Genomic DNA, 16,676 nt, shown 5'->3' on the forward strand with positions numbered 1-16,676 from the left:
ACAACCGACAGCACCTAAAAGGCCACTTATCATTGATTCTCAACTCGTGCAAATTAAGAAACATACTAAAGGCTCACAAAACCACAATAGTACAAAACACAGTACTTTTGTGTGGGTACTGAGACTACTGACAAGTCAGAACGAAACACCGCACAATTGAGGCACTGTGTACCAGTTATTTTAGCCGACAAAGCCGTTGCCTGTCAGACACCGCAGGGAGGTATAACTGGATTTTGCCTGACACTACACACGCGCACACCACACAGTACACACGCGCACACCACACACTACACACGCGCACACCACACACTACACACGCGCACACCACACACGCGCACACCACACACTACACACGCGCACACCACACACTACACACGCGCACACCACACACGCGCACACCACACACCACACACGCGCACACCACACACTACACACGCGCACACCACACACTACGCACGCACACACACTACCACACACACATACTACACGTACACACACACACACACACACACACACACACACACACACACACACACACACACACACACACACACACACACACACACACACACACACACACACACACTACACACATGCACACACACTACACACATGCACACACACGTTTCTGTTTATAAATGACAGAAATTAGGATTCCATGTTTTACACCAAAGCTAGCAATAAGCTTTTTCCAGAACAAAAAATGGCGACTTCTATTTGGGGTACTCTAATGTTTTCAAGTACAGGTCGGCAAATGAAGATCGATCGTTTGTGGAAGAAGATATTGAGCTAAAACTAACAGGTACGTGTATAACGCAGTGGAATAAAATCATTTACGTGGGTTTTGAAAATTCAGCTGGTTTTGAAGGTTGAGTAGAAATAACATTCCTTTATACACGTTGTAACCATACCTGGTAACTTCGCTTCAATGTCATCCTTTATTAACAACTACGTAAATGGTTCATGAAAAACTTGTCGTCATAGGATGCAATACTCGAAAATATAAGATTACCCCAAGTAGAAAACCGATGTGACGTCATTATGGTAAAGGCTTATTAACAAGTACAGTTTTAGCAAGGTTGAAGGACATTGCTGATTAGCTAAAGGCTGTTCTTCAGGGTCAGTATATTGCTCCCAGCCTACCCAGCTGTACAGTTGTAATGTATTTTTAAACCAGGAAAGGCTGGCTGTGGGCACGCGTCTTGTTTACTGAAATTGTTTTCATGAAAACGTGTGTGTACCTACTTATCTGCCTATGTTTGTTTGTCAGGCAAAAACATTTAAAATGGTAAAAGGTAACCAGGATGTAAGAATTTAAAGCTAAAATAAGTCTGTATTAAACTTCCACACACATACTGTAAATTTTGCTCTGAGGTGGTTTCTTCTTGGTGATCTGAAATACGGGTATTATTACTCTTTGTGAGTGGTCTTCCCTTTCGGTTTTAACAACAACATTGAAGGCCTCTTAAGCTACCAGAGATAGTGTATCCATTGAGTTGAATTGGGGGCATTACCCGTACTTACAATAACGAAAATGAAGAGCAGCCTCGACTTGAGGCTTTTATATGATTCACATAAGAAAACACGATAGACACACTATGGACACACTGTGGGCATGTGCCTGGTTTACTGAAATTGTTTTCGTAAAACGTGTGTGTGTGTACGTGCGTGCGTGTGTGTGTGTACCTATCTATGTTTGTCCGTACACACCCACATGAGCAAAATCGTTATAGTAGTTTGTAGGTTGTTATAGCAGAGATTCTAATAGTTTAGTCTATTTGATATGGTGTAGCACTATTCATTATTTTCTGCCAAGGACCTCTGGTAAGTTCAATGGTAAGTTTCAGTAATTAAAACAGCTAACTCACGTGTATTTATATGGCTTCTCGTAGTTTTAATGAGCACCAGGCAAAGAAATGGCACTATGCTTTAGCTTTTTCATAATTGGAGCAGAGAAATGATAGAAGACTAGTATGTTTGAAGAAATGATGATAAGAAAAATTAGTATCATGAATCGGTGGCTTCAACAGAACTGATTTTGTTCAAATTGTTGAGATCGGTAGATTGGTACATCTCTAGTTTAAAGTGGTCTGTTATAGTTATGCTTCCTTAGCAGTGCATAGCAATGTAATTATCGAATTACAAAATAACTCATGAATTATGAAATACGCTAAATTACTGTATTTACAAATCTAATTGTATAGCTGAATTAATGATACCAAATTATATACATGGTTGATTATTTAGTTAGAATGGAATAGTATTAACTGCATGGATGCCTGGTGTTTAGAAGTAGCATAACATCAACTTGTTCCCCAATTAAACAACTGTACACCTTGTGTTTGATCTATGTTGTATACTACTATTTGTGTCGTGTTGTGTTGTTTGTTGTTAGCTAATGGCCAAGGATAGTAATAATGCTTGTGAAGATCTAACTGTAATGTGATGCTTATTATATGGAAACAGGTCAAAGATGATGTGATGACTTCAATGCATAACAACTTCCTGGAAACATTAGGGGAGGCATGGGCAGACCACCAGACTGCCATGGTGATGATTAGGGACATACTCATGTACATGGTAATGTGATGTAATGGATGTGATGACATCACTTGTTAATGGCATCACAGGATAGAGTATATGTTCCACAACATGAACAACATACGGTATATGATATGGGATTAGTTCTGTTTAGAGAAGAGGTGAGTTAGTCTAGTGTTAGTAGTCTATTGTATTTCCTAGTGTGTGTGCATGCGTGTGTGTGTGCATGCGTGTGTGTGTGCATGCGTGTGTGTGTATGTGTGCGTGTGCGTGTGCGTGCGTGCGTGTGTGTGTGTGTGTGTGTGTGTGGAGACTGCATTAGTTTGCATGTGGTAGGGATATGCCATATTAGTGCATGCGCCCATATTAGTAGGATTCCATTGATACAGAAAAATACCTACTGATCCAATACCGATACCTAGCAGTAAAGTTTCACTGATACCGATACCAATAATTGCCATAGAATTTACACACCTCTCAAGTTAGCTAATACAGTGACTGTTCTATTAGAGTATTTTAATCTTTTTCATGTAAACATGGTAAGTAGCAGTTGCTCAATGTTTAACAAAGCAATTCCTACACCTTTTATGCTAGAATACTCAACACTATTTCCAGCCTGTTATGCCCCAAGTTTTACTAGCATAGCATTTATGTTGATAGTTATGATGATGACGATTGGCGTGAGTGGCTATTAATCGAATACCTAAATAACCGATACTGATCAGTACCAAAATGCCTAATATCGGCTCTGATTCAATACTGATCTGATTATCAGTGGAACGCTACATATTATTGCATGTACCACCACTAATTGTAAGAACCTGGTGTAGTTGTCGTGTGTGACAACTTGCTAACTTTCTTCTTTGCTAGCCAGCACTCAACTAAAGTGGACACGTTTGTGCCATATTAGCACAGTAGTAGCAGTGCATAGCCTCACTGAGTTATCATGAAATATGTTACTTTACTTGGCTATGTTGAGCAAATTCTCGTAGCACTGGCTGATTTGTTCTGAGCCTGATTTTGTGTCATTATGGCTTTCGTTACATGAAAATATCGTGGCATCAAACATGTCTTTACTGAGCCCCTTAAGTAGTGTAAACTCTGCCACAACATCACTACTAGTGTAGTACTAAAAGTCCTTACTAAAACAACACTGATCACTACATCCCCACCCCAGGCCCATGGCAAATGCTATGAATACTATTGCATGTTGTAACTACAGTGTGATTGTTGTATTAGAGTAATTCATTGTTCTGTGCAGTAGTTTGCAGCAGTTAGCGAGAAAACCGACTGGAAACTGGTAAATCCCCCTAGAATCATGTCTAGGTGTGCATGTCCTAGTGTGTTCTTATCACACTGAAGTACCTGCCCTATCATAAAGCTCCATGTACACTATTCTAATAGAACTATCACATGTCCGTATCATATAACTTATTTTACTAGGAATAGCAACTAGTGAAACAAAAACGATAACATAAAACAGTGTATTTTTGCATTTTCAAATTCACGAAATCTAGAAAATGGTTATATATATATAAGCCTCAAAACAGTTACACAAACTTAGCATGAGATTCATGAAATTTTCACCCCTCGAAATTTCTAGCAGTATGGTACTCTGATATAGCAGTTACTGTAGTAACAGTCACATTGTATGCTATAGCAGTGCTTCCTCCATTACCTAAACTCATTATGCCCTGGGTGAGTTTGGATAATCAAAAGTTCAAATAATACAAACCCATTCATTATACAGAACTCCATTCAATTACTCTAATAGAATGTACACCTTCATCAAAATACTCTAATAGAACAGTCATTTCTGCAGTTCAGATAACAGGATAATCAATGGCTGGATAATAGAGGGGCTACTCTAAGATCCAAGCAGAGATGAATTACAGCATATGAAGCTTGGTGGAAAAATTCTTACTTTGGCTTTGAACTAAATAATTGTTATAACATGCCAGTATAGACATTTACTCATCATTCATCTCGTTTCACTACGTATTATCCCTACTGAATTAATAACTTTAAATATTGCATTACAACACAAGGAGTGCTTCTGTTTGTTTTAAGTGGTTTGTTCAAGTTACGATTCATAAGCAGTGCATAGAAACATAATTACCGAATTACAAAATAATTTATGAATTATGAAATGTGGTGAATTACATAGATTATATACATTGCCGCCTAAAAGGGATAGTATTACTGTGAAACAGCGCACAGCCACCATTTCTTGCCACAACAGCATGCACAATTGTGGTATGCTCCTTTTCTGGTGTCTGCCCTTTACTTATCATTAACCATAATAATTTTAAAGCTCTGTAATAGAATGCACACCAAAAGCAACCTTCTAGGATTTAGTGCCATTAAGGGTGAACAATAATTATTATATATCAGAAAAGTAGTTTTAAACATTTTTCGAGCTTTCCAAAATAGTCCCAAATCTTCTCTCTTTTTGTTGTTTTTCTTTGTCTTGTTTCGTGTGTCTACAGCGTACAAAATTTCTCAGTAAAAATTAGTTGCGTGTTAGTAAAATATTCCCACCCAGACCTGTAGTAAGGTATTTGTTTTTAAAACATTATAGAGCAAGAGTTATAGGGCTGAGCAGTTGTGTTACTTTCATGATTGTAGGATGCAACATATCATGATTATGATAACTATTTGTGACTGTCTCAGCAAAACCCGACTTGTTTGCACAAGCGTGTGTATTGAGAAAATTGAATTTTAAAAATAATTCGTAACTGCAAAGAAAAATACGCAAGTTTTTATTGGGCCAGTACTTGGAAGAAGGAAGACTCAAATCGATTCAAACCATATACCATCTTATTCGCCTGCTCATGGAGAGTTCGAAAATCTTTGTTTCTGTAGCTTCAACAGTACGTGTGTCATGTGCATTTGTTTACAATGTGAAAAACGTAAACAAGATTGTCATCTTTTCTTCTACCAAACTGCCTTCATATCCATATGTGCAAGTGACTACAAGGCTAACACTATACCTTGGCTGATGTGCTAATCCATGGTGAACATTTAAAGCCAAATTGCAACATTGTAGACTAATCCAAACAGAAGTTATGGCTGCAAATGTAAGCGCCTGTAGTTTATTTTCAGTATCAATGTGCTATGGTCCCTACTTACGTACCTGTTTGTTAACTACTTTTTAAAATATAATGATTATGACTGGCGAACCCACGCATACTGCACCAAAAGAAAGAAATGGTGCTGCACACCCCAGCTATCAATTATCATTTGAAAAGTGAAGTATCCATTATGTTCGTTGTCAGCTATGTTACAAATCAAGAACTGTTTAAAAAGCACCTCTGCAATTAAAGTAGCCACTATCAAAAATACGGACGATTTCCATTATGAAGGGGCCATCATGTGCTACCGTCAAATTGACACTTTTCACTGTCAACAAAGTTTGTCGAGTTACGCTTGTCTGAAGGCAACAGTCAGTCACTAGAAAATATAATAACGTTTAAACCAGGCGTGCACCCACAGCCGGCCAAAGACTGGCTGTGGGCGTGCGCGCCTGATTTACTGAAATTGCTGATACAGAAAATTGACGCCTCAATATGGTTTCGTTGGATTAAAGAAGACAAGCAGCCTGATTGAAGATAAAAGACAAGGCACAGAGGGCCTACACTCGTCGGAACCCCAAAAGGCACATCCCACCGGTGAAATTGTTGTTGTGGCATAAAATGGCGACTGTGTGCTGCTTCGTTCGGCCTCTAGCCTTGTGACTGTGAGACAGTGAGACTAAAATTCCGAGTTTTGGCGATTATTTAAAATTCTATATCCAGTGACCTGATATTTAATGCTGTATTATATATTATATGGACTAGTACTATTCTGTAAAGGTGATTTTTTGTCATGTAAAATGTCTCTAGGATATTTTTGAAGGCGGGATTTTGGGCAGCGCATGAAATTTTCGGGGTGATCCGTACTTAAATGGTACTACCGTACCATAATTAAATTCCTTCTAAGTTTACTAGTTTCTTTTTTTTATAAATCACTAGTAAACTAGTACATACTGCAGCATCAGATGGCAGACATACCCATCTGAATGTGTGCCTCAACTATCAATTGCTATTGAAAAGTGAAGTGCCATTTCGCTTTGTTTCCAGCTTTGTTCAGCTGTTACACAATGTTACAAAGAACAGGACGACTCCCGTTACAACGCATAGGGAAAGAATGCTAGCACAAATCAACCTAGCCCTGTCGGCAAAGATAAATGGGACACAAAGGAGGACACAGGTAAGTATAAATTGTACATGCTGCGGTATGCTAAAAGACATTAGTCAAGCTGGAGCAACATTTAACAGTGAAAAAATCAGACCCATAGCCTTAGTGGTTGTCAAGTTATGTTTGTCTGAAGGTGGCAGGCAGGCAGGCGGGCGGGCGGGCGGGCGGGCAGGCAGGCAGTTAGTAGAAAATTCTGCTTAAAAAAATGGCAACTTATCGGAACCATTTTTGCTGCTCTGTAAACAATTTTTGGGCTTGCTTGTACTGCCAAGATGAGTGGTGTCTTGTATTAGAGTAGTGGTGTCTTGTTATTAGAGTAGTGGTGTCTTGTTATTAGAGTAGTGGTGTCTTGTATTAGAGTAGTGGTGTCTTGTTATTAGATATGTCTTGTATAGAGTAATACCTCATAATTGTAATCATTTATACCATATATGGTTGCAGGTGATTCACTGTGAAGTTATCAGGGATTATCTCATGGCTAGTTTGTTGGACATGATCTCTAAGGAGCGTCATGGCGAGGTCGTCAACAGAGTAGCTATTCGTAACATCTGCCATATGCTAATAGTTTTGGGCATTGGCAGTCGTGAGGTCTATGAAGAAGACTTTGAGCTACGTTTCCTTCATGAATCTAGTGAATTCTATAAAGTCAGTTTATTTTGACCTGTTTTTGTACTGTACATGTTGTGTATTAGGCTGAGAGTCAGAAATTCTTAGCTGATAATAGTGCTTCCGTCTACATCAGAAAGGTAATGTATACTCTGAGTGTGGTTGATTTGATTGATTGATTGATTGATTGATTTAACCTGAGCTATATCAGCAGTTGAAACCAAAGATGAGTCAATAACAGACATTCTACAACTGCTTTGGTATATGTGGCTTTTGTTCCGTTAAGGTTTCAGAGTTGGCTTCTGTTGTTGCTATATAGTGCTGAGCAATATGACAATATTTTAGTCAAACTGTGGTATCTGTTTTTGATGCCATCCAATATTTTGACTACCACAAATACCATGCTCTAAAACAAGCTGGAATAATAAGCCTACAATGAAGAAGTGTACTTTTAGTACATATACTGGATACATGTATTCCACAATCGGCTTTTCTACTGTTATTAAAAATGATTATAATCTAACAAAATTAAATTGACAATACTGTACTGTTTATGAAATATCAAAACTGCTCAGTACTAGTTTCTACGCATCCTTTTATTGTAGCACCTTCCATTGAGCTTGTATCCTTACTTGAAATGCGAGGTAGTCTAGGTGAAGTGTGAAGCTCTTTATTTGTGAGAACTGCGATATAACCAGAACACATAAGATGTGTCATTAACATTTCTCAATAATAAGTCTGAGGGCTCAGGCAATCACATTCAGACAATGTGTGGGTGGCACTAATTAGAACACACTGCAGGTGGAGGCTAGAATACTAGAAGAGGCAGAGAGGGCTACTCGTTACCTTGACGCCAGTACAGAAGAGAGGATTACTAAAGTTGTAGAAGATGAGCTCATTAAAGCTCACATGCACACCATCGTAGAGGTGGGAGTGTGTTTGTAATGTGTAGTGTGTGTGTGCGTGTGCATACGTACTTACATACATACGTGCATCTATATGTATAACCATATGCATGGTTGTCACCATGTTTGTCACCATACTTGTCACCATGTTTGTCACCATGTTTGCCACTGTGTGTCTGTGTCCTGTCAAGATGGAGAACTCTGGTGTGGTACACATGTTAAAGACAAACAAAAAGGATGACCTTCACTGCATGTACAAGTTGTTCATAAGAGTTCAAGATGGCGGGCTGAAGACAATAATTGATTGTATGAGCAGTTTCCTTAGAGATACAGGGAAGGCGTTAGTTATGGAGGAAGAGGATGATGCAGCAGGAAGAAATGCTATTCATTTTGTACAGGTGTGTAATCCCCACTACATTAGGGTAAGATTGGGTGTGTAATCCCCACTAGATTAGGGTAAGGTTGTGTGTGTGTAATCTAGGGTAAGGTTGGGTGTGTAATCCCCACTAGATTAGGGAAGGGTTGGGTGTGTAATCCCCACTAGATTAGGGAAGGGTTGGGTGTGTGATCCCCACTAGATTAGGGAAGGGTTGGGTGTGTAATCCCCACTAGATTAGGGAAGGGTTGGGTGTGTAATCCCCACTAGATTAGGGTAAGGTTGGGTGTGTAATCCCCACTAGATTGGGGTAAGGTTGGGTGTGTAATCCCCACTAGATTAGGGTAAGGTTGGGTGTGTAATCCCCACTAGATTGGGGAAGGGTTGGGCGTGTAATCCCCACTAGATTAGGGAGGGGTTGGGCGTGTAATCCTTAGGGAAGGGTTGGGTGTGTAATCCCCACTAGATTAGGGAAGGGTTGGGTGTGTAATCCCCACTAGATTAGGGTAAGGTTGGGTGTGTAATCCCCCTAGATTGGGGTAAGGTTGGGTGTGTAATCCCCACTAGATTAGGGAAGGGTTGGGTGTGTGATCCCCACTAGATTAGGGAAGGGTTGGGTGTGTAATCCCCACTAGATTAGGGAAGGGTTGGGTGTGTAATCCCCACTAGATTAGGGTAAGGTTGGGTGTGTAATCCCCCTAGATTGGGGTAAGGTTGGGTGTGTAATCCCCACTAGATTAGGGTAAGGTTGGGTGTGTAATCCCCACTAGATTGGGGAAGGGTTGGGCGTGTAATCCCCACTAGATTAGGGAAGGGTTGGGTGTGTAATCCCCACTAGATTAGGGAAGGGTTGGGTGTGTAATCCCCACTAGATTAGGGAGGGGTTGGGCGTGTAATCCCCACTAGATTAGGGAAGGGTTGGGTGTGTAATCCCCACTAGATTAGGGAGGGGTTGGGCGTGTAATCCCCACTAGATTAGGGAAGGGTTGGGTGTGTAATCCCCACTGGTTTTGGGTAGGGTAATCCCCACTGGGTTGGTTGGTTAGGGAAGGGCTAGTGTAATGTTGTAGCAATGACTTGTGGGTAATGATGCTGTAGTTGTCAAGTTTAAAGAGGCAGCTAATGAACTTTGAAGATTTCATCGGGACGATGAAATAATGAATATTGAATAAATAACAGAAGTGAAATTTTGTTTAAGAAATATCAGGAAACATCTTTTGTGTATGTTTGTATGTTTATTTGTATATTTATGTGTCTTTCCGTACCCACGTGAAAAAAATTTTGTTTGCTAAAACAGCCTTTATGGGATAAATAGAGGCCATATAGAGCCTGTATTAAACTTCTTGGCTGGTAAGCTTTGATTTAAGACAGTTAATACGTGCCAGTTTGAAATACGGGTGAAATGAGTTATAAGGTTGCGGTGAAGGTCTTACCCAAAGGGCTCTATGGACGTCAAACAGCCGAAAAACAACACAGCTAGCCTCGGGTGTAAGAAAGTGTTATAGATAGATGAACTATAAAACAGTTAAGAAGATACTTCTGTGCATTATTAGTGGGTTAAAGTGTTTTGTTTGAGGTACACCTCCTTAGCAGTGCTTAGCAACATAATTACAGAATTACAAAACATTTCATCAATTACGAAATACAAATTCAATTGCGTATGTAGCAACAAAGCAATATAAATTAGTTTAGTACACTGTTAATAAATTCCAGTTAGGTTTGTTTGCTGCATGGCACCTGGTTTTTAGAAGTAGCACAACGTCAACTTATTATTCCTAATCAAACTTAAAATTCCTAAGTTTTCCTTATACTTGTTTACTTTTTGTAACATTATTTTGACTAGTGAACCCACGCATACCACATCAAAAGAAAAGATGGCGCCAGAGTTGATGTTTTCGACTGAACATGCATCTCGGGTATCAATTGCTGACTTGAATGTGAAGTATCCATTGCATTTCGCTATCAGCTATGTTCACCCCATTATCATGAACCACAATAGTGGGTTCATAATAGGGATCGCCCATGTTTTTTTTTTGCAAAAATCCTAATAGAACGTACACCTAAAAACCACCTTGAAAAGCATCCTTCAACTCAAAACAACCCTCCGGTGGTTCTTTGCAATGAGTATAGGTCCACTAGTAAGTATCAAGTGAAAAGGAAATAGTATGTGTATTTCAGACAAAACTGAAATATGCCCATTTGTTCATATTATTCAATTCATAATATTATTCTTTCACAGGCATAGCGAAGTTTACAAGGAGAATCCTGGGATAAAAAGTATCAAGGCTTGCTGAATGGATCATTGTGTGTGTCCATGACCTATTTTTTATGTCGTTTTCGGATGAAAACAGCTCAAACCGGGCCGTTTCTTCTTGCCAAAATGCCATTACGCTTGAGAAGCCATACAAGATCGTGCTTAGGCTTTTTGGTGTGCGCTGCTTGTGGCTAATAGAATCTGTCTTTATTAAACTCGGTATAGCCAGGAAGCTTAATCTGGGATGATGACTTTGTTGCAAGGTGGTTTTTCGCTCCGTGATTATACCACAGACTTCATTATCAATCAAAGAAATCTATGTTAATTTGTACACATGATATCGTAGTCAATAGTGTAAGAAGATATTGTTGCTGAGGAGAAGATAGCTATGTTTCAACAGTTTGCAGTCAATGATAAAAAAATGATATAGGTCTATAGTTTGATGGATTAGTACACGGGCCTTTCTTGTATACTGGTGTTACATATGCCCTCTTCCAGTCTGAAGGGAGTTCACCCTGATGTATAATGCAGTCAAGTGTATAACAACAATCCTTGCACTGAATTTGACAGCTAGTAAAGTCACCAGTAATGTAAATTGTAGCTCATATTGGGAGACTCTCAGTCTGTATACACATTGCAATTTGATCAGTTTCATGTGTGTACTGAAATGTTGTTGACGGTGTTACGATGCAGAATGCAAAATTACACTATTCACAACAGTTTTCTTCATAATCCATTACTGGATTAATAAAAAGTACACAAACTAGATGAATAAAAAATTGGAAATTTTAAATGAGAATAGGGATCGCTGAAAAAAGCCACAAAACAAGAAGGGATCGCTGAAAAAAGCCACAAAACAAGAAGGGATCGCTGGGGTGGTAATGTAAACCACAAATCCCTATTTTGACTCGCTTCAAAATTATAGAGCATGTAACTAAAGATTTGGCTGAGAGTCAAAATAGGGATTTGTGATTTACGTACATTACCACCCCAGCGATCCCTTCTTGTTTTGTGGCTTTTTTCAGCAATCCCTATTCCCATTTTAAAATTTCCAATTTTTTATTCATCTAGTATATACAAGTTTAAGAAAAAATTTGGAATTTTAAGTTTGATTAGGGATCATAAAAAAAAGTAGGGAAACAAGGGAGGTCGCCTACATCTACAGATATACTAGCGAACATTTAATCCCTAATTCAGTCTATATCCCCAAGACCAAGACTCAGAGGAGGTTGGACGCGCTCTAAGCGCCACATAAATGTATTGCTGTTAATTGCATTTTTTTCTTTGGTATTTCACATGACCCTCAATAGTCATAGTACAAATTTGAAAAACGATGGGGTTGACTGGGGTTGATTAGATATTCGGATGGTGCTTCACGTAAGCTTCAAGGTGATGTAGTTTGTTTTGTAAAAGTGCTTGGTGATTGGGGTGAAATTAATAAGTTGTGGTTTGGTGTGTAGAACATCTCCAGAATTGTCACGCACGTATTCTATAATCAGAACAATGATACTTTACCAAATTAAACTGAGATCGATGTATAAACCTCTTCAATAAAATGAGTTTCGCATAATTTGTTTTAGGGGCGCTTAAATCGTGTCCAACCTCAAGACTGAACTATGGATTAAATGGCCACTAGTATATCTGCAGGTGTAGGCGACCTCCCTTGTTTGCCTTAAATTGCTATTTGTTAACATTTTTGCCGGGAAGCCACACATTGCGCTACTGCAGTACATGGCGGTAGCGTGATGCCTTGGACTGTCAGCAAAAAGAAATGGAACACAAAGGAGGACAAAGGTAAGTCTGTGATGCATGCATTGTACATACTGCGGTATGCCAAAAGGCACGTCTCGGGACGAAGCAACATTGAACAGTGAAAAAATCAAGCCCATAGCCTTAGCCATTGTCGAGTTTTGTTTGCCTGAAGGCAGGCTGGCAGGCAAGCAGGCAGGCAGTAGAAAATTCCATTGAATAATTATTATTTTTAATTTCGTAACAATTTATCGGAATCCTTTAGGATCGTACTGAAGACACTTTTGGGCTTGGTTATACCTAACCAATACTGCCAAGGTGCCAGGATGGAGTTGTGAAGTTGGTTTGGTGATTTTTTTTGGCCAGAAAAACCCAAATCTCCATGATCCCTAATGTACAGTACTACCGTACTTAGGGTTACGTACTGTATGATTATATAAATATGTAGCTCTATAAATGAAGAACAATAGGAAAAGCACTTCTGCAATCAGTCCAGTCACCACGAAAAATACAGACGATTCGCGAGCCCCAACTACTCGAGATTGAACGGTGGCCATTATGCTTGCAGACCTTCTCCTATTTCAGTCTGTTGCACGGCGTTACAAACATAGAACAGTACAGACGAGAAACATCTCTGCAATCAATCCAGTTGCTACAGAAAATATGGGCGAAATACCAACACAGCCACAGGGAAGCCACATCGTGCTATCACGAATTGACACCTTGCGTAGTTGGCAAAAATAACTGGAAATTAAAGGCAAGTCCATAATGCGTGTACCGTAGATTCCCTAAAAATTCGGCAGAAATAAATTAATTCCGTTCATGTCTGGCCGAACAATTAGGAAAAAAATGTACCAACTTCGTGTTATTGTCGAATTTTTAAGGATCTATCCCTAATACAGTCTGCATGCTTCATGGCTATGTTATTTGCAATCTACTTACTGGTACTTTCTGGATTTCTTTCTACAGGGACCAACAGGAACGCCTTGCGGCAGAACTGACAATACTGGCCGCAACACTCACTTCGCTGCAGCACTAACTTATATACCGTGATTGCCTACATCATCCAGGAGAGATGATCAATGTCATTACTACATCACTTTTGTATACAGTCACTCGACACTAATAATAATAGAAACCACAATCAATACTATTAAACTAGCTATCTCGTGAAATCTCGCTATGTAGCTCCCAGTTGCTGCATGAAGTGTTCCATGACTTAACAGAGCGTTATATCTGAGGATGTATCATGTTTGTGGGCTCCAGGAGAGATGTTATTCTGTGAACAGAAACGAAGATTGTTTTGTGGTAGCCACGATGATATCGTTGGGCACGTTTGTTCCGTGACCAATTTTACACTTGGTGCTTCATCCAGCATCGAGGTAGCATATTATGTGAGGTCACTGGGAATCCTCAATACTAAAGAAACCTTCGTCAACTAGTACTCCAAGTGCCGAAAAATTAACGCGCTTATAATAGAAACTTTATTTCCGCTTGCCGAAATTTAGAGCACATTGCGTTCAAAGCACGGGGAGTGCCGAATATTTAGAGATGCTGAAATTTTAGGGAATCTGCGGTATTATACATGCTGCAGTTGGTGAAAAGGCACGTCTCAGGACAAAGCAACATTGAATAGTGAAAAAATCAAGCCTGTAGCTATAGCAATTGTTGAGTTATGCTTGGCTGAAGGCATCAGTTAGTCAGAATACAATTCTGTTAAATAGAAATTTTTAGAATCCCATAGGAACTTTTTGGGGTTGGTTTTAAGACATTTTTGGGCTTGGCTGTGTCTACCCAATACTCTCAAGTAGTCATGAAGGAAAAATGAGGCAGGTTTAGGGTGATACTTTTGGCTGAAGTTCTGCATGATCCCTAATCCATTAATTTTGAGAAAATTTACCTCCCCATGGGTAATTTGTACCCCAAGGGCAGGCAAACGTCAAAATGGTATTAACTTCAAATAAAAACCGAGTTGTTGCGTTCAACAATACCTTTACTTTGGTATCATGTTTTAACATGTCAATTAATGCCTCAGGGAGATAGAGACAGAAATGATCAAATTTTTGTGTAAAAAATGCCACAAAAGCCTTAAAAGTCAAATCTGCGACAGCACTATATCAAACAAGTTGATGTTGTGCTACTTCTAAAAAACCAGGTGCCATGCAGCTAGCTAACTCATTTGGAATATTACGCGCAGAAGTATCTTCTAAACTGTTTTATAGTTTAACTATCGTGTTTTTTCTCGCAAATTGTCTTGACAAAGCCTCAAAGTTGCTTTTCATTTTCATTCGCATATGTAGGGGACATGCCCACTTCCAACCCGAAAGGATAGGCTATTCCTGGTAGTCTATGAGGCCTGCACCATTGCTTTTCAATTATTGTCTTTCCTTTTACGCTGGTCATCATCTTCATGCAACAAAACCATATCAAGGTGTTGATTTTCCGTGTCAACACTTTCCATGTTTAGACTCCACAATTTAATCCTGAATACTGCCGCTATCTGTCAAGAGTTCATAATGTGTATACAGTACTGTGCAAATGTAACGTTGTCTCGTGAGAGCGCGAGCAATTAAAAACTCACTAATTAAAGGGCGTGGTACCTGTTTCACTCACAAGTCTTCATCCCGTACAAAGCGAGATGAATACTCATGGGTTAAACGAGTCCCACATCCTTTAATTAGTGAGTTTTTTAATTGCTTGAACTCTCGCGAGATGATATAACATTTGAGCGGTACCATACTGTGGAGAGTATCCTACTCTCATATACTCCTGTAGAGAAAGGCGTATCGTGAAGTTATGACATAGCAATAAGATGTTGTGGTTTGTGACATATGAGCAGTCGTAAAAATGAAAGAATTGTTAGCCTTTTGAAGCCATGTTCACGAATGGTGAAATGTCTACACAATTGTCTAAACCCAGAGTTGGGGGTAATGTGTTACAAATGTAAATGTAGCACATTACATAATAATATTACTTTTACAGTAACGAGTAATGTAACGCGTTACATGACAAAGTAACAAGTAATATGTAACGAATATTACATCCGGAAATTGTAACGAATATAATGCATTACTTCCTTTTAAGGCGCATTGTATCCAGGCATGTGATTGATTGCATATTGGGCCCAGACAAGACTGGAGATAGCATTATAGGCATGGACAAAGAATGATAGTGTATGGGGAGTGCCCTTGAAGGCCAAGATACAACAACAAAGTGTGTATTTGTGGCTGAACTCCACCAGAGAAACACGTGTCTCGCTCGTGTCACTTGTAGTTGTAGGCTGGTAGCTTGTATTTAGAAGATTGGACTTACTTTATAGTTTGTAACGAACAAATGTAATATGTAATATTATTACTAGTTACAGCCCTCGTTACTTTTTTCAGTAAGTAATATGTAACTGTAGCGCGCTGCATCGCGTAAAAGTAACTAGTAATATGTAACTAGTTACATTTTTAGTGTAACAACCCCAACTCTGTCTAAACCCATGAAGACATGCTTGTAGTACAGTGAGAAATGCTAAGAGTTCAAGTTAGTTTGGTTGCTAGTGACATTGTTAGGCACATGTTCAGTCAATATGTGACTGAGTCTGATAAAATAGGGCTTATAGCCAGAAAATACATGAGTTTGCTAAATAATCCGTTTTTCTATAAGCTATAGCAATTCTGTAATTTTCAGTACAATCTCTATACATTTCTACATATACCACTTTAGTGTGAGCGTTCAAAGGTGCCACTCGGGGTTTAGCTCGCATATTTCCTGGGCACTATCATGGGAAAGCGGTTTGCCAATGACTTTGATGCCCAGCCAGTTCAAAGAAACTATATGCTTTGACTCGTTACATTGAGCAACATAGAGCTTTGTATTGTGGGATTCGTTTTGTAGTGGTAGCTAAGCTGACTATATTTGCTAAGATAGACTGGTTGGTTGTTAGTAAATGATAATGAAGGCACAAAATAATTGTTTGGGCGATCGTGGATGCGTATTTCTACCCACCACGTATCAGCCT

General features: G+C 39.3%; 1 protein-coding gene across 3 annotated transcripts in view; it reads left to right on the plus strand.

The window, feature by feature from the left end:
• LOC136239987 (cullin-3-like) overlaps nucleotides 1-16,676 on the plus strand; it is a 51,721-nt gene that overhangs the window by 16,405 nt on the left and 18,640 nt on the right. For all 3 annotated transcript variants that reach the window (XR_010693623.1, XM_066030776.1, XM_066030777.1), the window contains 6 exons: nucleotides 2,467-2,580; nucleotides 2,631-2,702; nucleotides 7,222-7,425; nucleotides 7,473-7,526; nucleotides 8,188-8,313; nucleotides 8,483-8,689. Coding sequence is in view for 2 of the 3 variants with exons in the window: in XM_066030776.1 (XP_065886848.1) it covers nucleotides 2,467-2,580; nucleotides 2,631-2,702; nucleotides 7,222-7,425; nucleotides 7,473-7,526; nucleotides 8,188-8,313; nucleotides 8,483-8,689 (777 nt within the window). In the remaining variant the exon portion in view is untranslated. The remainder of the gene's footprint in view (nucleotides 1-2,466; nucleotides 2,581-2,630; nucleotides 2,703-7,221; nucleotides 7,426-7,472; nucleotides 7,527-8,187; nucleotides 8,314-8,482; nucleotides 8,690-16,676) is intronic.

Source organism: Dysidea avara, chromosome 12 (assembly GCF_963678975.1).
Source record: "Dysidea avara chromosome 12, odDysAvar1.4, whole genome shotgun sequence".
In the NCBI taxonomy this organism is placed as follows: Eukaryota; Metazoa; Porifera; class Demospongiae; order Dictyoceratida; family Dysideidae; genus Dysidea; species Dysidea avara.